The following is a 27,511-nucleotide window of genomic DNA, read 5'->3' as shown; positions in this document are numbered from 1 at the left end:
GGATAAATAAATAAATTTTCAAAATGGGCCATAAATAAAATTGCGTAAGAGGGAGCATATGGGGCCCCCATTGCTGTGCCCTCTTTTTGTAAGAAATATTTACCCTCAAACTCAAAACAATTGTGTGTTAAACAAAATTCCAAAAGACTGATAACATAGGAAGCCCGTGGTCCTTCCCCCAACATTTTGCCAACAGCTTCAAGCCCCCATACTTTATTGATGCTGGTGTACAATAATTTAACATCTACACTAGCCCAATAGCACAGTGTTCATCTTAAAAATTCCCTACAATTAGGAGAGTTTAAGCGAATTGCGACAAATACCTCAGAAATGGACAGGGTGAGCACTGAATTTAATAAAATTGAGGCAAAACTTAATGCAAGAGGTTATTACAAGAGTATAATAAAGGAAGCTAGAGAACACGTTGAACATGAATTAGGAATGAGGGGATCAAATAGAAAAAGGCTTGCACATAAATCAACTTATTTGGAGGAAACTAGGGACCAGTTCTTGCGTATTAGAGGGGATGCACATGAGGACAGTATATTTTTCGTTAATAATTTTTCAGATTTTTCTAGTATTTTAAGGAAAGTAGTGTTGCCACTGTGGCCTATCATTGTTGGAGATGATAAGGTAGGAAAATTGTTTCCTAACACAGTAACGTTTTCCTATGGTAGATTTCAAAACTTGAAGGAAATATTAAATACTAGAAGCAAGGTAACAAGGAACAGAAAGGTAGGGACTTACCAGTGTGGGAGATGTAAGGTATGTGCTACAGTCAGAAATTTAGATGGAACAAGAATTAATAACGTGAGATATAATGCTTTGGAATTCTTTAATTGTAATTCTTCTGGGGTGGTTTATATCATAGGGTACAATTGTGCAACCCAGAAATGGTATATTGGACAAACTAAAAGGAGAGTCAAGCTTAGAATTCTCGAGCATTTGGGAGACATCAGAAATAGGAGGTCTCAAAGTCCGGTGGCCAGTCATTTGTGAACAGCATGGGGGATCTTCTGATGGGTTAGTTTTTTGTGTTTTAGGTAAACCAAATGAGGTGGGTGATAATAATTTAGGTTTCCACAATAGGTTGTTGGAAATAGAATCTAGATTTATTATAAATTATAACACTCTATTTCCAAATGGGATGAATTTAGAAATGTAAAATTACAAAATCATAAAATTACAAAATTATAAATGTTGTATAACAATAGTATTTTATTTATGAAACATTCTATTTAAGAAATGGTTTATTTAGGATATGTTTAATAATGTATGTTGTTTAAAAAAAGTTTTTATGGAAAGCATTTGTGGCTTTAAGAAATTAAATATTTAATTGTTTTATTGAAACAAATTATTCATGCAAATGTTTTGGGATGATTTATAAGTGACTGTATTGTGTATTACATCTATTCCATGAGAAAGCGAAGGCCGAGGTACCAGAATTGATTAAACAAATTCACTTATCACAGTCTGGCTGTTACTTTGTTCAGCGACGTTGTTGTTTTGGAATATATTTTGTTTTTTTGAGTGCCATCTCAAATGATCATTTTGGGAACATGGGATATCCTATTATGTCCCACTCTTTATGTAAAACCTTTTTGAAAGGAGTCCTCTTTCTCAGACCTCCAATCAGGCAACCTCCGGAGCCGTGGGACTTAAACTTAGTTCTGACCTCATTGATTTCTCCACCATTCGAACAGTCTTCTTCAGCTGACTTGAAATTGTTGTTTTGGAAGACATTGTTCTTAGTAGCTATAACATCTGCTAGGAGGGTTTCAGAACTGCAAGCTCTGACCATTCAACCGCCATACATTATATTCCATAAGGACAGAGTCTCCCTAAGAACTAACCCTTCTTTCCTCCCTAAGGTATGCTCAGAACATAATCTAAACACAACTATCAAATTACCAGTATTCTTCCCAAATTACAGTAATAAATCAGAATACAGACTGCATCAATTAGATGCCCACAGAATTCTCCGATTTTACCTGCATAGGACTAAAGATTCTAGGAAATTGGATCAATTGTTTGTTTCATTCTCAAAGAAAAACAAAGGCTTACCCATTTCCAAGCTGACGCTGTCTAAATGGCTTTCAGACTGCATCTCATTTGCTTACAAAAATGCTGGGAAACAACTACCTGCTAAAGTAAAAGGACATTCAACTAGAGAAGTATCAGCTTCATATGCCTTCAAATCAAAACTCCCAACTGATACCATTTGTGCAGCAGCTACTTGGGCAAGACCTCATACCTTTGTCACTCATTACAAATTAGATTTGGCCTCTCGGGACAGGTCATCCTTTGGGTCCACTGTACTGAAGAGTCTCTTTGCTTGAGCCACCCGGTGAAAAGGTGCTGGGGATGCTGTCCCATCCAGCAAGAATTACGGCGAGATAGAACTACATAACATTAAGAAGTTACGTACTTACCATAACGTTCCATGTTTGTAGTCCATCTCACCTACACTCTTGCGTCCCAGCCTCCTTCCCCCTTCCTGTATCCTGGAGGAACTGGTGGACTATCCATTATGCTGTCTGACCTTGTTATAGTTACCTGTCCACATAGCATGGATAGTAAAACAAAATCCTTTTGTTTGTATGTACATAGTTATTGATAGTATAACTATTATTATGTATTTAATTACTTTCTTGCAAATAAGATCTGGGGAGTTGCCATGGTGCACCATGGGATAGGGGATAGCTTCAAGCCAGTAAAAGCTCTCGAGCTTTTGTATCAGCCGAGTCGGAGCAGAGGATCAGCTCCGAACCCATCCAGCAAGAATGTAGGCGAGATGGACTACAAACATGGAACATTATGGTAAGTACATAACTTCTTATTTGTGACAGATGCATTCTCAAAACATAACACCCCTACAGTACAACGTTCTGTCACCACGTATTAACTTTCTGTTGACAATACTAACACTGCTGGAACTACAGCTGGCTAAGGTTTGTTTCTCAACTGCAAAATCCTCTTTGCAAGGAGAAAATGAAGTCTGTCATCTTAAGTTTATTATCCCCCACAGGTTACAGTAAACAAATTCAGTTTATACAAGGCTACACCCTCCTATTTGGGTCATCTAGAATGAAAAACAAGGGTTAAACAGACTGGTTCACTAACATTTTTTTTTCTTAAAAACACACAAGGCTTGCTGAAAAGAATACTCTCCTTATGAAACATCATGTACAGCCTTAAATAAAATAAACTGAAGCACAGAATCCATATGGAAAAGGTGATATTTACCTGGAAAAGCATACTCCAGGCAAAATACTTCAGGTTTACCAACCTAGCCATTTGATGAAATAATGATAGTGTATCTATCCATCACGAAGTCCAAGTCACAATAAACAAATTGAGACTGTTTTTTTTTTTCTGGGAGCCACAGACAAAAGCTCCCCTTGCTATTGTTTCATCACATTAAACTGGGCCAGAGTTCTAATCTCCACCAAATCTTAAAATGACAAAATAAATAAGTAAACATATTATTTGCCTCAGATATTACAAATAAAAACCTCAGTTTGACAAAAGTACAATTACTGAACAGTTTACTGAAAGTAAACTTTACAAGCTATCATAAATCAGTACTTAATATGTTGCTCAAACGTAAACAAAATTAATAAAAGCTTAGAATACTCTCCAAAATAAAATCAAACCTTACATCATAAGGAAAGTTACAAGGGGCTCAAGTAATCCTCCTCCATGCTTTCCCTATACTAATTAACATTCAAAAAGCACAGCTATGCAAACATGAACAATGTTACAATATAACAGCCAAACTCCCCACAAACCTACCAAACAAAACATCACTGGATCCCTCTTCAACGACACTGGTTAGAACACCAACAAAACACAAAGGTAACACAACTGTAGTTGTATAAGTAAACTTACCATAACAGTAGATGTTCAAATGATCACTGGTGCAGTAACCTAAGCTGTACAGATTATATCCTGCATAGGACGCAACAGACAGATGGCTTCCAAAGCTTCAGGACACCTTCCACATGCATGAGCTAACTAAAAAGACAGGTTTGGGCACCAAGCCCTTCACAGTTTTCATGCCAAATGTGAGAGAGACGCTGAGCCCTGACAGGACAATGCTAGGAAAATAAATACATGTCCACACCCTGGCATAGAAAACATACCAAAAACAAGGGGAATGGAGGGAGGGATCAGCCACTGCAGTAGTGATCATTGAAACGTCTACTGTTGTGGTAAGCTTTCCTGCACAACTAAAGAATATTTTTTCATACTGATCACTGCAGCAGTACCTTAAGCTATATGGATATATTACCATAGCTTAAAATAACTGTAAGGAGGAAGGTGAAGGGTCCAGGAGCCTGTAGAGAATGGTCTTATCAAAGCCTGTCCTAGACCTGGAGAAGGAATCTAACTTAAGGCGCTTTCTAAATGTACACACAGATGACCAGGTTGCTGCTTCTAAAATACTTAGAGCCCATCCCTTTTCAAAAAGCCATAGATGAAGCCAAGGCCCTTGTAGAATGATCCTTGACACTGCATGGAAAAGTTTGAAGATGGTGGGAATATCAAAATGTTACAGCCTGAGTCAACCATTTGGAAACAGTCTACTCTAACAAAGGTTATTCTTTATCTTCCCAAGCAGTCCTCACCTTGGAAGATGCAGACATTTGTGGAGTCACGGAGATCTGCTTGGAGGCTGTGGACAACACCCCAGCCATACTGGGTTACACCTCCTTCCACATGTTCACACACGAACTGAAAGTGTGAAAACTAAAGCACGCAGTATATCAATATTCATTAAAGATAAATACACCTCCAGATTGGGTATGATTCCCTGGAGATACTTCAGGTGTAATTAACTGTTGGTAGGACACCTATTCAAGTCATTGCCAGCTACAGGACCCCCTCCATGAATCAGGACACCCACTCTGCCTATTTGCATCTACTTGAATCTATCAAGGTGCATCCAAACACCATGATTTTGGGTGACTAACTACCCATGGTGAATGGAAAACAGCCACCATTATTCCCTTGCACAAAGGTGGTGTTTTCCACTGATCCTGGGAACTATAGAGCTATTAGCCTAGGTAAATTACTTGTGCTCAAACTCACTTCCCAAAAGGTTCCTTGACTTTGTTAACTCCAATGCCCTGGACCAGCTGGTTGACACCCCCACAAGGGGTTCCTATACCCTGGATCTGGTTCTTACCAATATGGGGGATCACTGTAACACCCCCACTGTGAGGTCTTCCCTGGTGGGATCAGATCACAAGTCTGTCTCATTTGAAGTAACTATCACATTTAACTCCCCCAACAGCAATTAAAGTAAAAAAAAAATATTTCCAAATCAGATTATAACCTCTTACAGGATGGTATAAATAGCATCACTGCACACACTCCTCCCCCCATGAAACTGGCAACTACTCCAATTTCTACACCACTGCTTTAAACAAACACCTGCACTGACTCCCATACCTGGTAAGACCAAAACAAGCTCCTCAAGGAAGAACAAACCTACCTGGTGGACAACTGCCATTAACAGGATTTACAATAAGAGGAAGAAATTGTTATCTAAGAGTGAGAGAGACTCCTAAACTGGAAACACTCCCTCCTCAAGTTAAACAAGTGAATAAGACTTCTTGTGAAGTCCTCCAAAGTAAACTATGAATCCAAATTAGCTTCCTCAACTAAGGACAACCATAAGGCATCCTTTAGTTACATCCGTAACCTAAAAGGAAAGGCCCAGATTTGTGCCGAATTGGTAGTTAATGATACCACATATACTGAGCCTGTGGACATAGCTAACCTGTTGACAGACAGGGTCTGTGAAAACTTCACTCCCCTGTCCCTGCCACACATATCCCATGACATCTCTATTACCTGTCCCCAACTACGTAGCTGTAAAGATCAGGTCGTAAATGCCCTCTCTAACACCAAAAACACAGCATCTATGGGACCTGATAACATTCCAGGCTGCGTCGTACTTGGGCTCCAACAAGAATGAGCAACACCACTGAGTACTCTTCAATCACAGTCTAAGCACCGGTTCTGTCCGAGCTGTATGGAAAACAGCCATCATTATTCCCTTGCACAAAGGTGGTATCTCCACTGACCTCAGGAACTACAGAGATATTAGCCTGACTAGCCTTACCTACAAGGCAGTGGAGCAAATCATCATGGATCGTATCTACAAAGATATAGGTAATCTCCAAACACCTGACCCTACTCGATTTCGATTTGTCAAAGGAGGATCATGCCTGAGACAGTTAGCACGGCCCTGGACGACAGGAAATCTGTGCATACAGCCTACCAAAACTTAACCAAAGTGTTTGACACTATCCCCCACTCAGGCATCATTCACAAACTCAACCAGCTAGATATCAACTCTTATATCATTACATGGGTTGCTAACTGTCTCACTGATAGAACCCATATAGTCAAAATAGGGAAATCCACCTCCAGTACTAGACCTGTAACCAGTGGTGTTCCACAGGGATCAGTCCTGGGACCTCTACTGTTTGGAATCTATTTCTCCTAAGTACAAGCAAAAATTAAAGGTCTGTGGCTGGCAAAGTTTGCTGATGACTGCAAACTGGGAGTGGTCATACAATCTTCAAATGATGTCAACATCCCACAAGAGGGTCCTGCACAAATGATTGGTGCAAAAGTCATGGCCTTAAACTCAATGCAAAAAGAAGTATTACCATCCCTTTTGCTCAGGGCGATGTTCCTGCTAAATACCACATCAATGGCAATACCTTAGGTACGCAATCAGTGGTGAGAGACCTGACCATACAGGTTGACAGCAACCTTACCTTTGACCACCTGTCTCCACAGTAGTAAGAAGGACATTTTATATGGTTCATCTCATAAGTAAGAGCACTGCTTCCATAAAAACAGAAGTTATAACCTCTCTCTACTCTTCCCTCATCAGGCCAATAATTGAGTACAACACCCTTTTTGTTATGTACCATTCCAAGCACCTGCAGCAATTGGAAGACCACAAAGGTTCCTCACAAGGAAAATTCAAGGTCTTTAGCATCTGTCCTATGTGGAGCATTTGAAGTCACTGTCACTTTATTCTATTTCACACAGACCACTCAGAGGTGATCTCTGCCTTGTTTACAAGGCAATCTCTGATCCTGCTTTACTGGAAATACTGCATCTCTGTAAGTCAAACAGTACACGGGTTACTCGCTCTAAAGACCTTAACCTAGTATGTGACATTAATACACGGACAGAGGGATAGATTTTTCTCTCAGAGGTTGCCACACTTTTGGAACAGATTCCCATTTACCACACCTTTGGGACAAACTCCCACTTCATATCAAACAGAATACCTCATTGGCCCTCTTCAAACGTAACCTGGACGATTGAATGGGTAACCATAAATTCACCCCAGGGGTTACACACCTGTGTCCCTCTTGGACTGGGGCAATAGGTGCTGATCGTGTAAATAAGAGTAGAACTTGACTAGGCTTCTAAGGGCCCAAGGGCCATTAGCCTAATAACTTCCTATGATCCTAAGAAATGAACAACTGATCAGAAGTTCTGAAATATTTTGTTCTGTCAAAACAGTACTGGAGATATCTGTGGATATACAAGATATGATGTAGCCTTTCTACCTCATTTTTTTTTGGGGGGGGTCAGGAAAGCAAACTGTTACATGGATAGACTGGCTTAAAGTAAACTTGGACACCACTTTTATGGTTAAATGATTAGTGTTCAAAGAAATCATGTCTCTGTGGAATAGGAGATGAGATTGATCTACTATCACAGCAAGCAACTCAGATACTCTTCTTGCAGAGGTGAAAGTAATCAGCAAAATTGTTCTGCATGTCAAGAACCTCAAGTCAATCAGATGAGTTGGTTCATATAGAGCATCAACAGAAATGGTCTGGGGCAAAAGCAAGTGAAAAAAAAAAAAAAAAAAAAAAGGTCTCACATTAACTGAAGAGCAAAAAAAGTTAATTTGAACAATAAATAAATTAATAAATGCATAATATTATATTTGCCCTAAAGAAAGTGGGTTTTCATTAAGAAATGTTTTCACCCATGTATAATGCAGAATCATTACAGTAGGCTTAGTCCCCCCATACATACATACACACACACACACACACACACACACACACACACACACACACACCACAAGGATTTGAATTATCTTAATACTCTTTTTATAGATTACCCTTTCAGAAAGAAGAAACAAAGCAGCCTTTTATTGTTGGTAAGTTAATGTTAAATAATATATGCATTCAGCAAGTCTCTCTTTAACAGCAGTAACTGCATTAAACATCACAAAACTGTGACTTACACACACACACACACACACACACACACACACACACACACACACACACAAGTACCCACACAGCCCTTTCATTCTGCTGACCAAGAGCCTATAACAATTTGTTCCCACCTGTCCCCCTTCTTTCTCTTTCTTCTCCCCTAGTGAGAGTTATTAATATGTATACTTATATAGGAAGCTGACAAGCTTTCTGAGAACTCCTCCTTTATAGTTCCTGTGAGCTTGCTATTGCTGTCTTCTGAGGCATAATCAGGGCTTTATCCTTCTACATCCACGGAGCTGGTCACAAACACTCATCCTCATTTTTCATGACCTCCACATCTCCAAAATTATTCTGGTTGCATCAAATCATGAAACAGACCCAACAGAAAACAAACTACAGGGAACTCATGCAACAACCTTATAATATTTTTAGCAACCTTCATTTATTCTAATCATTGTACACAGAATACACCAGAATAGTCAAATACCACCACCACTAAGAGAGAGGTATGCTCAAGTCTCTCATTAACAGAGCCAAGACTTCAAACTGCTACTGCAGTAGTAGTAATACTAACTTTTTCGCTAAAACACTGCTGCATGTTTTTGATACTGCCTATTTACTCCCACCCACAAATTTGTTTTTATCGAAGAAGTACCCTTTTGAAATGTTGGCTCTCCAATACCTCTACTCATATATCTATTGTCCACATAAATTCCTAATGGATGCCATTCATACTACACTTTTCTGTCCTCACTTTATTGGCCTCCTTTTACCTTCAGTGCTTCACCTCTCTCTGCAAGCCGCCCTACTCAACCCCGGTTGTCTGGGGCAACTAAACACAGACAACTGTTTGTCAAATTAAAAATAAAGAATAATGCATGCAAAGTTTTACAAGAAGATCCTATTTATAATTCTACTCTGAAAGATAAAAGTAATTTGCCTCTTATGTCCTTGTTTAACAAAGCAAAATAATGTGCATAAAAGCTGTTCTCACTGTGTATCAGTTTCACAAAGCAAAATGCTGCTGTTTCTTGTACTGTCTGTTTTAATAATGTGAAAAGATTTATTAGATGAGCATTTTTATTTTCCAGAATTTTGGTTTGGTGCATTTGGTGTCATGTTTAAAACAAATGGGCAGATTGTCACAGAAGAACTATAGCCTCACAATTTCATTAGCTCCATGGACAGTTTAAAGTAAACTAAGCTTACCTTTACTGCTGTAAAATAGATGTTGTAGTCAGGTAAATAAATCCCGGTGTTTATACCAGCTGAAAGACGCTGGCAAGAAAAACCGTGAAAAGTAATTTTGCACATGCGCAGAATAGCTGAGGCGGAAAAAAGTTAAATTTCAAATGGAAGAGCTCCTCCTGATATAGAGCAACTGTTAACTTCTCTACCATAAAATTAAGATCCCAAGGCAGAGCCACTGGTTTTCTGGGAAGCTTCTTATACAGTACCCTTTTTAAGAGGGGGATCCATGGGCAGACATCCAGGAATGGCCAATAAATTAACCTTGACAGAAGAATAAGAAAGGCCATGGAATAGCAACTCACAAATATTGTAAAACCAGAAAACAATTAGCTCTGAAATGTTTCTGGTTACGTTGATGGCACCAACTACAACATTGTTTCCATTTGGGAATATATGATTTTTTAGACACAGGTTTTCCTGCTTCCATCAGTACCTGATGCATGCCCTCAGTAAACAGGTGCCTAAAGTGAATTAATGCCCCATTATCCAGACATGTTAAATTAACAGTTGTAGTGGTGTATCAAATGCCCCTAAGTGAGTGCAAGTCTGTGAGAAAGACACTGGTGATTACCCCTAGCCATTCCCAAAAGAAGAGAGAACCATGGTTCCCTGGGCCAGAAGGGAGTCACCACAATGATCTTGGGAGATTCCTTCTGAATTTTCAGAAGTACCCTGGATATTAGTGGAAAGGTTAAACGCGCACAGGAACATTCCAGTCCAAGGAAAAGAAAAGGAATCTCTCTTCCAGGCCTTTTTCATGTAGTCTTGGAGCAGAATCTTACCAGCTGTTTGTTCAGAGAGGAGGCAAATAGGTCTATTTTAGGAACTCCCCACACATGGCTCAAGTCTTGGAAGACCCCCTCCCCCCACAATCTAGGTTTCCATTCGTGAGGGTCTGCCCCGGTCCTGCTCAGCTTGTCTGCCACACAGTTTTGCTCTGGCAGAATGTAGGATGCCTGTAGAGTGAGCTTAAACTGTGAAGCTATATCCAAAGCTAACATGGCTAGCTGGCTAGTCTGCAAAGGGGGTACAACCTGGTTCACCCTGTGCTTGTTGATGTATCACATGACTGTGGCATTATCTGTAATAACATGAAGAGGTCCAAGGAACCCAAGATGATTCAGAGAGTTGAGTGTCTTGATCAGAGCAAGCATCTTTGACATTTCTGTGCTTGCATCTGTCCTTGAGGTCCCACACACTTTGCACATCTACCCCTCCTGAAACTGCTCCTCAAGTAAAGTACAAGGTATTTTGGCAACTGACTACTTTGGAACAGGGAGGGAGAAGGGGAGACCTGTATTTAAGGGTATCTGTTGTTTCCACCAAATGATTTTGTCTTCTGACAAACCCCAGGACTGGGATTTGAAAAGACAAAAGCTGTTGGTGCTGGGAACAAAAAGACTTCACATACCACTGTATCTTTGCCAAGTGGAGTCTTGCCAAGGGGTATCATGAAAATCACAAAAGCCATGAGACCCAAAATCCTGAGGTATTACCTCACAGTCAAAAAAATTTGTGTAAAACCTTAGAAATCTATCTAGATAGAGATCTATTTTTCCTGTGAAAGAATAGCTCTTTGAACTGAGGTTTCCAGTTGACATTTCACGAGCACAAACCTGTGTGAAGGAGTCAAGACTTTTGAAAGTTCTCATGGAATCCCAGCTTGTGTAAAATATCTCTCACCCAAAAGACAGATTCCTGACACTTTTGGACTCTGCAAAGATAAGAAAGTCATCTAAAAATGGAAAAATGCTGATGTTTTGTAGCCAGTAATGAGATATAACTGGAGCTAAGCACTTTCTGAACACTCTCGGTACAGTGGATTATCCAAAGGTTAATGCAGAGAACAGATAATGTGATCCAGATACACAAAACTTTAAGAAATATCTCGTCTGGATGAAGAGGGATGAGATAAGCATCTTTTAAATCTAGTGTTATCAGGAAACTTGAAAGAGGAAGAAGAGGGAACAGGCTGTAAGTGCCACCATTCTGAATTTGGGCACTATCACAAACTGGTTTAGGAAAGAGAGATCCAGAATGCAACTCCAAGCATCCTTCTTTCACTGGCACTAAGAACATCCTTGAATAAAACCCTTCTTACCATCTTGGAAGGAGGAACTGGATCTGTCAAACAAATGAATCTTGATAGAGGGGTAAGACAGAAACATAAATCTTGAATACCCCCGATTCAGTTTACATTTGTGAGGGTCTGCCTTGGTCCTGCTCAGCAAATCACTCATGGATTGTAAGATGCGTAGAGTGCAACTGTGCTGTAATGCTACATCCCAAGCTAAAATGGCTATTCTCCATGGGGACAAGATCTGGTTCCCCCCTGCTTATGTACCACATCACTGTGACATTGTCTGTAACTACTTGAAGGGGACCACACAGCCTTTTGAAGAGCTGGTATCTCTTCTGTGTTTAAGTGCCTTGGTCTCTCTTTCTTGTCCCTCAGATCTTGCACTTTTACTCACATAGACACTGATCCCCAAGCAAAGTCCGAAGTGTCTTCTGTGACTGAATGCTTTGGAGCTGGGGGGGGGGGGGGCTGCCTTCAGAGAAATTGAGTCTTCAGTAAGTGATTTCCCTTTTCACAAATCCCAGAACTGGGATTTGAAAAGCCAATGGGTGCTAATGCTGGAACCAAAGAGATTTCAGATATCACTGTATCTTGCTGATGTGGAGCCTTGCAAGTGGTATCATGGAAGCCGATGAGACTCAAAATCCTGAGGTATTCCTTCCCAGTGACAGATGCCTGGGTAGAACCCCCCAAAAAAAAAAAAAACACAGATCCAAGTATAGCTCAATTTTTTTCCTGTAGAAAAAAAGCATTTTGTGCTGAGGTGTCTAGCAGGCACTCCAGAAACATAGTCCTGTGTGAGGGAATCAAAAATATTTTTTAATTTTTTCTTGGAATTCAAGGCTGTGTAGGAGATCTCTTACCCAGGTGAGAGATTCCAGACACTTCAAAAAAGGTTCTGCAAAGATAATCAAGTTGTTTAAATTGTGACCACTCTTGGAGCAGTGAATAACCTAAAGAGTGAGGCAAAGAACTGATAACGTGATCCAGACACACAAAACCCTAAGAAAAGCCTAAAATCTGGATAAATATGAATGCAATAATATGCATCATTTAAATCTAAGGTTACTGGAAAACTCAAATGAGGATGACGGGATTACAGGTTGAAAAGTGAAAGCATTTTAAACTTGAGCGCTTTCATAATCGGATTCAGAAAACAGATCCAGAACTGGTCTCTAGAATTTTTTTTCTTTGTCACTAAAAACATTCTTGAGTGAAATAGACTACCCAAATTGGAAGAAGGAAAAGTTTACATTACTCCATGAGACAGTATATGATGTAGGGCCAAGAGTAAAGAAAATGGCTTGGTCTGAGGATTAACAAGAATCCCCTGTAGAGGAGGAATTTATTCCCAGTGCCCTTTGCATCTTAGATGGATTACATTCAGGACCCATTTAATCTTGCCAAAGACAGAAATGGAGATTCCGACTTTCTGGAAGGGGTAAGGGACAGCTGGGGGTTGGGGGGCATTCTGATTTGCTTAACTGTCCTTTGTTCTGGGGGGATTCTTCTTTCTTTTTGGAATCTTCCTGTCATAGCTTTTTAAACATTTGCTTAATGGTATTCTACTGAGACTATTTTGTTTCTTGCCAAAACTGGAAGATGGAGTAGAAAAGGCCTTGGAGAATTTGGAGAACAAGGGCTGAAAAATCTGAAATTTCTCAGCTCTCATCACACAATTTAATAAGCTCTGGGTCCAAAAATTTCTCTATCCAAAGGAGAATTCAAACTTTCCTTTTTGGCATCCCCAGAAAGGGGACAACATAGCCAGGCAAACCTCCTCAAAACTGCCAGTGGCAACAGCGCTGGAAGTAATATCTACAGTGTCACAAACAATTCAACCAATGAGTCGTGACCTGAAAAATACAAGAAACGAAACTATTAAAAATAGATTTTTCCTCACAAGAGAAAACTGCAACCAAACCATTCTTCATACTTTCACAGTCAATATAATCTTTAATATGAGCCTGACAATTCAGAATTCTAAAAATCAAAGTTGCAGACGTATACATTTTCCCCCAAACTTATCAATAGCTCTACCATAATTATCAGGATAGGATTAGGAATAAAATGCTTGTCAGCAGCTGAATTAACTACAACTATAGCTGTTGGATCAGGTCTCTGAATACAAAACTTCAAAGACTAAGGAACTTTGAAGATTTTATCTGTTTTCTTAGGATTAGCAGGTTGGCTGTCAGGGAAGCCACAGCCAGTGACAAACACACTTGGGGGATAGGTGAGGATGTAAATGAAGTATCCAGGACACCTCATGCTGGAAACAGACTCACAGAAATAGAATCCTTCATTGAGAAATCAGATACCACACTCTCCTCAGAATTTGAATCAGAAACCTGAGGAGAAGCATGTGCATCTGTCTTCTTCACATTCCACTACAGTTCCCAATTCTTAAACTTCTTCAGGGGAAACGGGAATCCTTTTTTTTTTCTTTTTTTTTAACCAAAAACTATCTTAGAAGAATGGCCAATAGTCTGTACAAGACCAGAGCCAAACCCAATTACTCCTGTCCACAGAAACAGACAGAAGAAGCTAAATCTTTAGTTTTCTCTCTCTTTTTGACAAGGAAAATTAAGGCAAACACATTCAGTATTGCCAGCAACAGCTTCCTCAATGATAGGCACAACATTCTGGCTAGGCAGGGGCACATTCACTGCTCCTTCCCCCATGACAAAAAAGTCTCTCCCTTGCCCACAGAGAAAGTGGCTAGCCCTGATCCATGGTGGCTGTATGGAGAACACCAGATAGATCCAAAGAAAAACATAAGTGGTCTGAGAAACCAGCTTTGGCCACAGCAGTGTCATTCACTTGTGGCTGTAGCAAATTACCAGCTTGCTGTGATGCAAAGGCTGCTTAGTTATCTTTTTGCGGCTGGAAGAAGAGACCAGCAGTTTGTTGTGTGGTCAAGCTGAAAAAGGTGTTTGTTTCCCATGGAAGCTCAGCAGCAGTAGCCAGTAAAACAGTGAAGTAGCAAAAAAGTAATCACACACACACACAGTTAAAATGACTCCCCCAGCTCATAAAACAGTTTCTCCACAGAAAAAGTAGTTTTAAGGAACTTTTAAAAATTTTTTACCACAAAATTAAAAAAATGAGCCCCTTTTTAAGAATACATTAACGTCAAAAGACAGTCAAGGAATATATCTTTTCCTAGATTAAAAGTACTTGCTTAAAGTTACTTTTTTGTGAAAAATCAAGTTTAAAAGTAATGTGGAAGGTTTTCCCCTGAAGGGGGAATGGAATAGCATTAGCCAATAGTCGATCCTCTAAAACCTGTAGAGGAGCACTCTTCTCGGTGGCAAGAAAGCTCTGAAGGGCTTGGTGCTCAAATGTGTGTGTGTGTGTGTGTGTGTGTGTGTGTGTGTGTGTGTGTGTGTGTGTGTGGCATCCTGAAGCTTTGGAAGCAGGTCGGCTGTTTCATCCTATAAAGGATATAACCCTTATAAAGCTTAGGCTATGGCTGCCGTGATCAATATAAAGAACATCCACACAGACCATATCGCATACACCATTTCTAGACTACATCAGTGGCGCAAAAAGAATAAAAGCACCAACTACAGTCCAGGTAAATCAGGATTTAATGGCAGTTCAAATGCCTGCTGCTGAGGATGGGAAAAAGGGTGTGCCAAACCTGGGGGGGGGGTTGAGGGGCATTGCTTCTCACCTACTTCATGTCATTACTTGGATAACACAGCTTTAGTCGAGGTTCAGAGATCCATCATGATACGGGGAGACAATACACAGAAGACATGGGCATGGTCACTCACTCCAGTAATGGTAGCCCTAACAGGATAGCCATGTGCTGAACAGGGAAAGTTGTTAGCCCTTGCAGTAAATCAAGCAACTATATCACCCCCTGTAGTGGGTATTACCCTAAAACTGGAAAAAGCACTCACTGCCAGAATACAAGTCAGAGGACAAACCACCCTTGTGGCTGCCTGGATTATAGCCCTCCTCAGACAGTATATCTGATGGACAGGAGTCTGAATGGACAGCAGACAGACAGACAAAAAATACATAAAAAAATAAACCTAGCCTATGTCCGGCAATAACTTCAGATGCAAACCACCTAGAACATTTTAATCACAAACATCTAATCACACTCTTGTTTATCAAATCCAGCAACCACTATGATGACTTCCATAAGTCAGCACATGTAGCAAGAATTCCCCGATAAATCATATCTGAAGCTAGACAAAAATCTTCGCTAACTAACTAAAAACTTATCTTAACTTTTACATGAAACTGGTTATGTGCTAATATCTAAAACATTACAACACTCACATTCTACCTAACTTTCCCTCACTAAATTACTTCAGAAGATATAAGTATTCAGTTTAACATGTCCCTATTTTGTATACTTTATACCAATCTCCCGGTCATACTATAGCTGGTCTTGCCTTCTCTTACCTCTTATCCTAACTACATGAATGGTCTCATCACACACTAACCCTGCCATCACCTCCTTTTTATTTCCACACCTGCAACACTACCTCCTTTTATTTCCACATTTCGACTGGCTTCTCTACAAACAAAACCAGCTTTATTCCTTATTCTTTAAATCTATCCCTCTCATTTTAATCTCCCAATCATCTCTCCATTCTCTCCCCTGGCTAATATTCTATTTTTCAAGTAATTATAGAAAAAGAGGAATGTATTTTTACTTACATTTGTGCAATTTTTCTCTACACAGCTTATGAGAGGAAGTTGTTTACTTTGCCTGATATCCTTGTTAAAAGTGTTGAAAAATATTAGTACAACTTTATTTGCTGTAGTTAAAATGTTAATTTTTGTCAATTATCTTTTACTAATGTTGTTCTACTTCTATATATTCTACCATACAAATAGTAATAACATTTCTGTATTTGAAGCTCTTTTAAATAGCATGCCAAGATGCTGACAAAAGCAACTCAATGGTGGAGTGACTGAGATGTTGTGAGAAAGGCAAAGCAAAAGTAAAAGGCTGAGGAAAAGGATGACTATCAGAAGAGGATATTCATTGAATGAGATGGCCAACCCTTTAAGTCAATAAAGCACTTCCTGGCATCCTCTAATATCAACTGGAAAGTCATCTTTCCACAGCATCACAACCTAACTGCTCAAATTAAATTAATCTTACAAAAAATGAAGATCTGCAGCTTTTCTGAGCCATCATGGATTAGGAGGAATAAGTGTTTGCCTTTATGCACAGAACTTTATCAGCTGAGGAGGAGTACTACACATAGGAACACACCCCATTCCAGCAGGAACTCATCTACCGCAGTCTGCCTCTGCCTGGATGGAGGAAGTAGGATTATAGTACAGTTCCATTCACTCCAAATGGTTAAAAGGTTGTTTTCTAAACCTGCCACCACTGAAAACAGTCAGAACATTGTTCCTCTTAAGCTGAAGCTCCATAACTAAACTTGAATTGTGCCTCAATGTCCAGCAGGAGTCTACCCCTCCCCCCTCGAGATAAGAAGATCCATCATAAAGAAACCATAGTTAGTAGCCCATTCCCACACATAACTGACTCCTCTGTAGAGCAGGTAGGTGGAGAGTCAGCCCCACACTCTTCAAATACTATCCCATCAGCAGTGCTTCCAGATTTTGTCATATGGGAACACAGTCCTAAAGCTTAAGAAGGCTGCTGTGGAGCTGCTTATTTGGAGAATTTCAGCAGTTCTGGATCAGGCCATTAAATACCCATCAGTGGCATAGCTGGCGGGGGCGAGAGGGGTGCTCCGCCCCAGGTGGCACTTTTTTTTTTTTGCTTCACTTGCCAAGGGACTGTCACATTTACTTTTTAATTAAAAAAAAAATACTAGTTTTGTTTTTACGGGCGTTCTTCTTTAAGAATGGTCCATTCACACACCCCTGTTGTATCACATCTGTGTGTGCACTGTTGCTCAAACGTCCTGTTTTCCTTTCCGCCCATGCACAATATTAAATACAAGATGATGTTCCATTCTTATGCTGCTGTCTGCAACTCTGCATATCCCTGAATATCAGACTGCTGAAAAAGATGATAAATACTGATTGGTAGAGAAGAAATGCTCAAACAAGGTCCCATTAAAGATAGTCCTCTTTCAGCATAACCTATATTGTAAGATCACATGACACAAAAATACTTGTTTTAACTTGGTATTGCTGTTTAACCATAAACAAAGTCCTAAACATTAATAACACCCAGCAGTTTATTGCCAATGTCAAAGATAGTGTTTTTACCCTTTCCAGCTGAAAGGTGTTAAGCCTTTTTAATGCATGGCCTCTACACAGAGATTTACAGTGACACTACATTGATGGTGGCTGTTATTTAAAGTAGACAGTAATGTACCTAGAAAATTGTGTAGGAGTTTCAGGATTATGGTTTGTGCACCACCTTTAAATGGTAACTGCTTTTACTTGCAACAAATTCCCTAACATAATTAATTACCTGATATCAGTTACAGTCTGTAAGTGTATAGATAAATAAGGCTAGTATGAATGTCGTCCAATGTGCCATTCTGATATAATGGTATAGGAGCATGCCTAAGCAAATTACAAGTGTTTACCTTAGAGTGAAAGCAAATGGTGCACACTCACTGACTTATCTCAGGATATAAGAACAGAAATAATTTTTCAGGATATATGATAATCATTTTATGTTATTTTATTTTCAGTTTGTTAACCTGATAGCCCACCAAACCACAGGCCCTTTGTCAGGGAAGAAACAAAAAATTATCAAAGCGCACATAAATATTGGTAGACAGTAATATTATCGTTTTATTCTGTATGTCAGTATGTAATGTACACCTTAATACAGATACACCCAACTCTGTTTCATTCACAGAGTAGTACAGCTTATCTTAACAGAAGAATAAAATGATCACTTGCTAGTGAACTGTGCTGCTAAACACGTTTTTTTTCCAAATTCAGGGAGGTTTGCTGCTCTGTAGAGGTGGTAGATTTGCATGAAGGACATTTTTAAACTTTAACTTAAGAGATGTCAGTCTCTTCCTGCTAGAAGTGATATAATGACTAAATGCTCTGTTCACAGACCTTTTGGTGGTAGGACTGTTAAGAACTGAATCTACAGATTATCTCATTCTCTTTGTGGGGACATACCATAACAAAAAGTTGGAAAAGATAGGAGATAACCAGTTTGCACTAGTGAAAAAGTAAAATAAATCTGATGGTAAGTCAACTATTCTGAAATTACATCCAGCCCAGCTGTCATAGCGTGCAGCAATGGTGTGCTTCCTTGATGTGTCAAGTTTACATCTTAAAAGCTCTGATGTAAATATATGTAAGTGTCTTTAAATTAGGCAGGCATGACAGTGAAGACAGAACTTCTACAAATCAGTAGAGGGACCAAAACAGTCTGAGCTGTAGCTGCCTTCGATAAACTGGTTAGTACTTTAAACAGTAAAGCAGCCCCATTCTAGTGTGGGTTTTTCTAACTGCTACTGAAACTTCCTTTTTGTTAGTCTGTAAATTATCAAACAGAAATCAGTGATATGTGAAAGTATACACTTGTTTAGTTAGAGATCCTGTTTAGGAGTTCTGGTAAAGCAGAAGGGCTCCCTGGTGTAATTTCAAGACCCATAACTATGAGTCATGAAATTGCAAAAACTGCAGCAGCAACAACACAATGAAAAAGTGATTCAAAAGGAAAATAGCAAATCTTAAAATTCATTGCTCTCCTTTTTTTATGGAGGGGCAAACCCTCCATCACCTTCTGGAGTGGGGGATGCATACAAACACCCTGCTACTTGCATGTAATAATTCCAAGATTACTACACCTTGGAGATAGGGAGAAAACTTTAAGCAGTGATCTCAGACTTAACTACCTCCATTTTTGCATATTCACAGCCTCACTTTACAAGGACTAAAAGTTACAAGTCAAAAATTTACCATATAGAAACAATTTTGCCTACAGCCTGTCCACCTCTTCTTTTATGAGTACAACACACAGATAAGCTTACAAGCCCTAGAAATACAAACTACAAAGAATTACTGAAAATGAAGATGATTTAATAGAGTAGAACTGTACAGTACCAATAGTCAAAAGGTAGAAGAAAAAACATGTATTGTAGTTGATACAAGTATTTAATGAAATGGTCTGCCTCTAATGATTACGGTCTCTTACACATTGAGCTGCATCTAATGATTATGGTCTCTTACACACTGAGAGACTTAATACTGGGTTGTACATTAAGGGGGTGGGGGGTACAGTCCTGAGTATGTCCTCCTTTGAATGAGATGACTAGAAACTATGAACCTGTTATCAGTTTGTCATCCATCCCCTACTGCAATACTACCAGCTTATCATTTATTTTAATGCAACATAGGCAGTTTATGCTTCAAGGGCAACAAGCACTTTATTTGATGAAATATAAAGTTGTTTGCTACCAGCAACCTCTTCATTAGTTACAGATCTTTTTAATGTGGAATTATTTAGATGACTTTTACTTCTGCGGAGATTGTGCATATTTACTGATATTGGTGAATTGTAATGACGGAAGTTTGTGTAGAATTTTATGATGGAAATGTTCTGAATTGGGCAACTTGTCATTACTGGTTCATACATTTTGTTTCATTGCTTACTGGAAAATGTTTAAAACAATAAATTTAAAACATACTCTAACAAGTGTGCTGTATTATACAAGGAATATAATTTAATACAATCAGGAAGGCGAATCAAAGAACACATGCATGTTTGCATGACCCTAAACATGCGTGCAAGGGGCCGCTGATTTGAAAACAGCCCAAAGGTAAACTTTATCCACCACTGGCCAGATGCATTTTCTTTGAATATGGATTTCAATGCTGTTTCAATTAATGTGATTTTCAAGGGCAGAGAAGTTTTAATGCTAAATCTGTTTTCATTGTGAGACTGTATTGCTTTGTTTAGCAAATGTCTATCAGTGCTTGTGCTATAAAATTTAAAACAAAAGTTTTAAATTGAATCCAAATAATCACTACAGAAGTAATGCAACAAACAGTATGCCCATTACAGTGTTTATGGTAAATGGGGAGAAACAGCCAAGTAATGGGACACTAGAATAGCTGCAAGGGGGAGGGCTGTGTATGAGGGGGGCCCATTTGACTATGATTTTGTGAGGGGGAGGGGTGCCAAACTCAAAGACAGCCCCAGGTGGCACAAACTCTAGCTACGCCACTGATACCCATGGGTACCTTGTCACTCCTACTACACACCTAAAATCTGGAATTGTAATATAAAGGGAGAATAAAGAAATGGTCAGTCTCCAGGTTGGAAGCAAAAAAGATCACCAATCCAGAGAGTAGCAAAAAGGGACTGAAACCACAAGACAGAAAAAAAACAAGAATTACTCTTTAGTTACTAACAGTAATCACCAAAATACACATTAGTCACTCTGGTTTGCCTCCTTATGTCTAAACAGTTACTGCAATAAGCCCTAAAAGGCATGCAAGGTAGACTTGATTCAGACTGTGTGACGTAATCCAGAATGCCAGTTCCCTTTAGTAGTACGGGAACAAGGTTCTAGACAGATTCCAGAATCAATTCATAAAATAAATAAATTGTACCAGAACAAGGATGGACTTTTCCCAAACTGTGGCTGCCTCGTGTGACTGCAGTCTAGGCAAAATTCAAGCTACCACCACAAGTGAACACTGAGTGGGGGTCAGGCGCAACATGTCATCTGAAAAGGGAAACATCAAAAGACTGTTGTCATACTGTTTCAGACTGCACAGATAGGACCTAGACAAAGGCACTGACAACGCAGACAAAGCCAGCTGAGAGAACAATCTTCTGAAAGTGCTGACAAAAAACCCAAGTAAGCTCCTGTCTGTCTGATTAGACAAATATCATTTTAATACATGCCATCCAAAACATTCTTGATAGTGAAGCTGCAGTAGTATGATCATAAAAACCTTCACAGGTAATGTATAAACGATGATGACAAAATCTGAAGGGATGCCTCCCTCTCCCCTTGCAATATCTTCCGGACTAGAAAAGGGGAGAACCCTTCAATCTATTTCCAGTTTCACAGTTTTTGTCATAAAACAATATGCAAGAAGACACAGGGCAGCATGTAGAACTTGAGAATGTGGCTTCTTTCTACAATGGCCAGCACTCACTTATCCCATGCAATGGGTATTCATGCTACAGCAAACCAGAGAACGCTGCTTCTATGAGCACATATCAAGGACAATCAAAACAGATAAGGAGCAGAAAGTGGACTGATATCCACTTAGGTGGCTCGAGAGGAGGACATGAAGGGTAAGGGGCAAGGACTGATGCCCGGTAAATCCTCTCTGCCACTTCGCATCTTTATTCCCCCTGAAGGATTGATGCACTTTAGCGGAAGGTGACTATATGTGCCTTCCACCACAGGAAAGAGCTCTGCCCTTCTTTAGGCTCAACAAAGAGCACCTTGACTAAATCTGCAAATACACTAGAGCTATCATGAATGGCCCTGCTTGATTTGGGAGGTGGGCCTGTTGAGTAAGATGGCAAGAACTTTTAAGAGTGTAGGTATTTATGGCTAGACATCTGACGGTTCCTTTAACTGCTTGCCTAATATAGTTCCTATGTTTCTATCCAGGATATCTTGCTACAGATCCTTGTGAACCAAGAACAGACTGTGCTGTACTATACTGCCCTTTATAGGGTCCTGCTTGTGCTACTGTACTGGTGATTGCATCTGCAGTAATGAACACAACTGGTGAAATGGATCTGTACCAGTGGATGCAATATTAATGTTTTTCAATTACTTTCCTCTCCTTAGATTCTAGATGGGTGACATTGATGATATTTGTGCTGCAACCACTTGGTCTAATGCTCATACCTTTATTGCTCATTACAAATTGGATTTAATTTCCAGAAACAGGGTTACCTTTGGTTCTGTAGTACTCCAGAAGATCCTCCTATGAGGGCCACCCAGAATCACGTAGCTGGGGACTCTGTCCCATCAGTTGAGGAATGAATGAAAATGACAACATCAGACGCAAGTTGTGTACCATCATAACTATGCATCTGTGCTCTCCATTTTCATTCTTCCTCAACTTTACTCCCTCCCTTCTTCCCTTTTCCTCTAGGAGTGACCTGATAGTGAATAAAGAACCTCTGTTCCAGGTTCGACACCATTTCTTTTTTATTGGCTTTCCTTGTATATACTGGCCTGTAATTAGCTCTTTAACTTTTGATGCAGCAAACTCAATCTGAGGTATTACACGGTTCTGGGACATTATGGGTAAAGGGAGAGGTCTGAGTAAATGCAGCCAAGCTGGATCCAAGGTCAGATCAGAGACTCATCAGCTGAGGAAGAATGAAAATGACATCAGATATATGAAAATTCTCAGATTTTTGTCACTATCTCAGCAAACGAATATGGCATAATAGAGGGCGAGGTCTGAGTCCTAAACTAACATCTAGACAAATAAATAAGATACAGATAGTATGTGTCTACATTGTACGGGCACATACTATAAGCTGTTTTAGGTTCATAGGTGTATACTAGGCTAATGGCCCTGAGGCCTTTACAAGTCTAGCCCATAGGATTACCCTGGCATCGTGCCACCCGACCTTAGTTCCCAGTGCCTCTGTCGAGTAAAGCCACTGGAGTGATCCCTGGGTTGAATTTTCTATTTGATTTCTCTTGAACAGGGCCAGTGAGGTGCTCTGCTTGACATGTATGGGAAGTCTATTCCATAGCTTGGGCAGTCTCTGGATTATGAACCTGCCCCCTCCAGCATGTTCTGTTGATTGTGGTAATGAGGTTGAGGACTCTGGAGTGTGTGGTGCGGAGGGGTTGGGATTTCTTTAGATATAGCATTTCTAACAGAGCTGGGTCAGACATGGCTTTGTAAGTCAAGCAGAGATCACCTCTAAGTAGGCGATATAAGACAGAAAATAGTTGGGAGTTTTTTTGGTCTGTCCATATAAGACAAATGTTTAAGGCCTAGGATCCTCTTTGTGAGGTACTTTTGTGGCCTCTCCAGTTGTTGCAGTTGTTTAGTGAGGTACATGCCAAATGGGACATTGTACGTAATGACTGGCCTAATGAGGGAAGAGTAGAGGGAGACAATGACCTCTTTCTTCCTGGATGCAAAAACCTTAGTAATATGTGCCACATAAAAGGATTTTCTGACCACAGTGGCAATGTGGTGGTCAAAAGAGAGGCTGCTGTCAACCTGTGTTCCCAGATCTGTTATAACACCTTCTGTGTTCAGTGGACTGCCACTGATTTGGTAATTCATGGGAACCGGGTATTCCCAAAGGGGATGATGACACATTTTTTAGCGGTGAGCTTTAGGCCATGGTTCTGACACCAGTCATTGGTCTCAGTGAGGCCTTTCTGTAGGATGTCAACATCATACAAGGAGTTAATAATAGCTCCCAACTTGCAATCGTCTGCAAGAAGTAGATACCAAACAGGAGGGGACCCAGGACTGAACCCTGTGGGACCCCTCTCGTGACTGGTCGGCAGTCTGACCTGGAGTCAGCTACTTTCACACTGTGGATTCTACCTGTGAGACAGTTTGCAACCCACCTAGTGATATAGGGGTTGATGCCTAGCTTAGGAGTTTTTCTATGATTCCTGAGTGGGGAATGTTATCAATGGCCTTGGCCAGATCAAGGTAGACTGTATGAACCACCTTGCCTTCATCCACAGCTTTGGTGACTGATTCAAAGAAGTTGACCAAGTTGAGCAGGCATGATCTACCCTTCACAAAACCAAACTCTGTGTGATCCAGAGTTTGGAGATTCCCTATATCCTTGTTTATTAGGTCCATGATGATGCATTCCATAGCTTTGGATATCGGACTTGTCAGGCTAATAGGGCGACAGTTCCCAGGGTCTGTAGTCATTCCTCCTTTGTGGAGAGGGATGACTGCAGCAGTGTGCCATTCGTTAGGGACAAAGCCTGAGGTGAGGCTGTGACTGAATAGGGCACACAGGTGAGGTGCCAAGTCACTCTGTAGTTCATATAGAACACAGCCAGGGATATTGTCAGGTCCCATAGAAGCTGTATTCTTGGCCTTGGACAGTGCTGTTTTAACCTGTGCAGCAGTAATACTGGGTGCCTGGCAATTGACTGGTATTGTAACTGGTCCCTTGAGTGGGGAGAGAGGGGTAAAGTTGGCACTGAATCTGTCTGCCAGTATATTGGCAATATTTGTTGGCTCGGTATAACGGGTATCATTATGCAGTAGCTCAGAGCAAATATGGGTATTGCCGTGGAGATTCTTTACATAACTATAGAAGGCCTTGTGGTTGTCTTTACTATCTGCTGCAATTCTGTTTTCATAGCTAGCTTTAGAAGATTTGATAAGGGATCTCAACGTTTTGTTGAGGCTGATAAGGGAGTTTTTCCAGTCTTGGGACTTCACCTTATTCCACATCAGTTTCCTCCTTCTGTTGTAGAGTTTGTTTATGGCACAGGACCACCAGATTGGCTTCCTTTTTTTGGAGGAGAGCATCTTGGTTCTCTTGGGTATGGCGAGATCCATGTGTTTGTGTACGTGTTCGTACAGTGCATTGGTGTATGATTCAGAGGTCATGCAACTGATCTCCATTTGCATGGGTGCCGTGAAGTTAGCCACCTTTGTTCCTAGGAGCCCAAAGTTAGCTTTGGAGAAGTTTTTCATGGTGGTTACCTTTTGGGGGGGAGGATGTGGATTTCCAAGGTGATATGTTTGTGATCGATCTAACCAGGGAGGAATTGACTACTGGTGTAGAGCAACGGTCGCCCATGTTAGTAATGACCAGGTCAAGGATGTTGCTACCTCTAGTGGGGGTAAGAACGAGCTGGTCCAGGGCATTGGAATTAATGAATTCTAGGAAACGTTGGGCAAGTGTATTGGTACACGAGTAGTTTTCCCAGTTAATGGTGGGGTAGATGAAGTCGCCCAGTATGAGAGTGTTAGGTTGGACCCTAATATACTCCAGTGTGCTTAGGAACATGGGGTGTTGAGTCTTGGGACATGGTTGGGGACCTATAGCAGGCTATGACCTGAATCACTGTCTTACCCCAATGTTAGCTGCACCTGAAGTACCTCATATATGTTAATATGGAAACACTACCGCCTTTAGAGCTTCAGTCCAATTTCTGGGGCTGAAAGGTGTGGAATGAGTTATAGCCTGCTAGTGCAGGAGTGCTTTCTGCTGCCTTGACCCAGGTCTCTGTTACAGCATAAATGTCGATGTTCGCCATTTTAAGGAGTGCTTTGAATGAGTGTATTTTGAGATTTAGACTTCTAGCATTGAGCAGCATGACCCTTAGATTGCATTTGCTTGTAGCTGTTACGGTGGTAATTTGGTCTTTGGAAAACCACCTAAAAAAGGCACTATAGGGGTGGCAAGAGCCTTGGCCAGTATCCGAAAGTCCAGGGGTGACAAATGCAGGCCATCTCTGGCAAAGCATCAAAGTCTGTCAATCATGTCATCCTAGGTAGACAGATACTGGATCCCTTTAGAATGACACCACAAACTTAGCCAACTGTTGAAATCAATCATTTTCTGCTTATACTGTGGTATCACCCTAGGTGATGGTAGGATGTTGCTCAGGGCTAAGGTCATAACCGCCTGGGCTACATAATCAGAGAGCTCCTCCATGTCTCTTTTCATGAAGTCCAGGGAGGTACATCTCAGGTCATTCACATGTACAACGACAGAGTCATATTTGTACCTGTTGCTGAGGGACCCGAGTTCGTGCTTTATGTGGCGGATACTGGTGCCTGACAGGCAGCTGACTGTTACTTTCTCCTTATTCAACCTAGTGAGTGGGACATCAGTGTGCCTCAGTATCGAGTCACCTATGACTAGTGTGTTGGGCATGCTGCTTTGCCTTAGGGGCTTTGGTTGAGTGGCACGCTGTTTAGGAGAGCTATGTGTCTCGTGATTAGTATTGTGCTGTGGTGGTTGAGTGCATTTCTGCCTTGGAGGTCTCTGTTGTTTAGGTAGATTTTTATTGAGAGCCTCCCCGAAAGTGGGTGTGCGGTTTGTGTTTTTATGTGAAGGCAATGCTGGTGTGTGTTCTGGAGGGTTATGTGCTCCATGCGGTGTGGTTCAAGTGTTGACCTTCTCCTCTTGACCAGCTATTCTGGTCTTGGCTGGAGAGTGTGTGACTTCCAATTTGGATATATAAGTGCATCTCTTGCAAGTCTGAGAGTTGGGAGGTAAGAGGAGAAGGTTGTCAGTGTACATGAGGCAGTTGCTACACTGCCTCAGGATGCCCAAGTTCACCAGGTTAATAGGAGAAAGCACAGGGAACTGACCTTTAGGCATGCCTGGAGGGGTGGGCATTAATAATAAGTATTGGAGTTGTTTCTTTGTAGAACATTTAGTGCTGGTTTTACCAGATATACAAAAAATATGCATGCCATCAGTGTTGATTATCAAATATAAAACCACACTCATTTGCAATGTCAACTCTCACACAATTGTGAAGACTGGTGTAGGCTGAACAACTTTTTAAGTACATTTTGTCTGTAGCTTTTACAGTTCAAAGCTGTAAAAACATTACAATACCATGTGGCAGGATTTTACAAACACACAATGGAAAGGTTTGTGCTACAACCATACATATGAACATATTAATGTAATACAGGCATGCATAAAAAAGCACTGTCTTCATGCCAATGGATGGCTGTCCTCAGTCTACTTTACCTTAAAGATGCCTGCTATGGAGAGGGTAAGGCTGGAGGTCTGAGAGACTAGCAGGAACTCCGAGTACCCAAGACCAAAAGCCAATATGCCTCCTACTGCGAGAATGGCAACAACATTCAGCAAGTTCTTTGTCTCATCATATCGGAAGAGCTTACCAGTTGTACACAGACCAAGGCCTGCAGTGTAGGAAGTGAAAAAAAATGCAGTTAATAAATGTTGTAAAAGGGGTCCCCATGCTTTGAGCCAAGCAACCAAAAGAAAGCTAGTGCT

At 40.5% G+C, this 27,511-nt stretch overlaps 1 protein-coding gene across 1 annotated transcript in view; it reads right to left on the bottom strand.

The window, feature by feature from the left end:
• SLC35C2 (solute carrier family 35 member C2) overlaps positions 1-27,511 on the bottom strand; it is a 412,193-nt gene that overhangs the window by 29,533 nt on the left and 355,149 nt on the right. Inside the window, exon 7 of the mRNA XM_044090136.1 lies at positions 27,242-27,417. Within this exon, the coding sequence (XP_043946071.1) occupies positions 27,242-27,417 (176 nt within the window). The remainder of the gene's footprint in view (positions 1-27,241; positions 27,418-27,511) is intronic.

The sequence above is a fragment of the Protopterus annectens genome, chromosome 12.part0 (genome assembly GCF_019279795.1).
Source record: "Protopterus annectens isolate FY-2018-M chromosome 12.part0, PAN1.0, whole genome shotgun sequence".
Classification (NCBI taxonomy): Eukaryota; Metazoa; Chordata; order Ceratodontiformes; family Protopteridae; genus Protopterus; species Protopterus annectens.
Note: the sequence above shows the minus strand (reverse complement) of the source record. Positions and strands in the feature narration are given on the sequence as shown.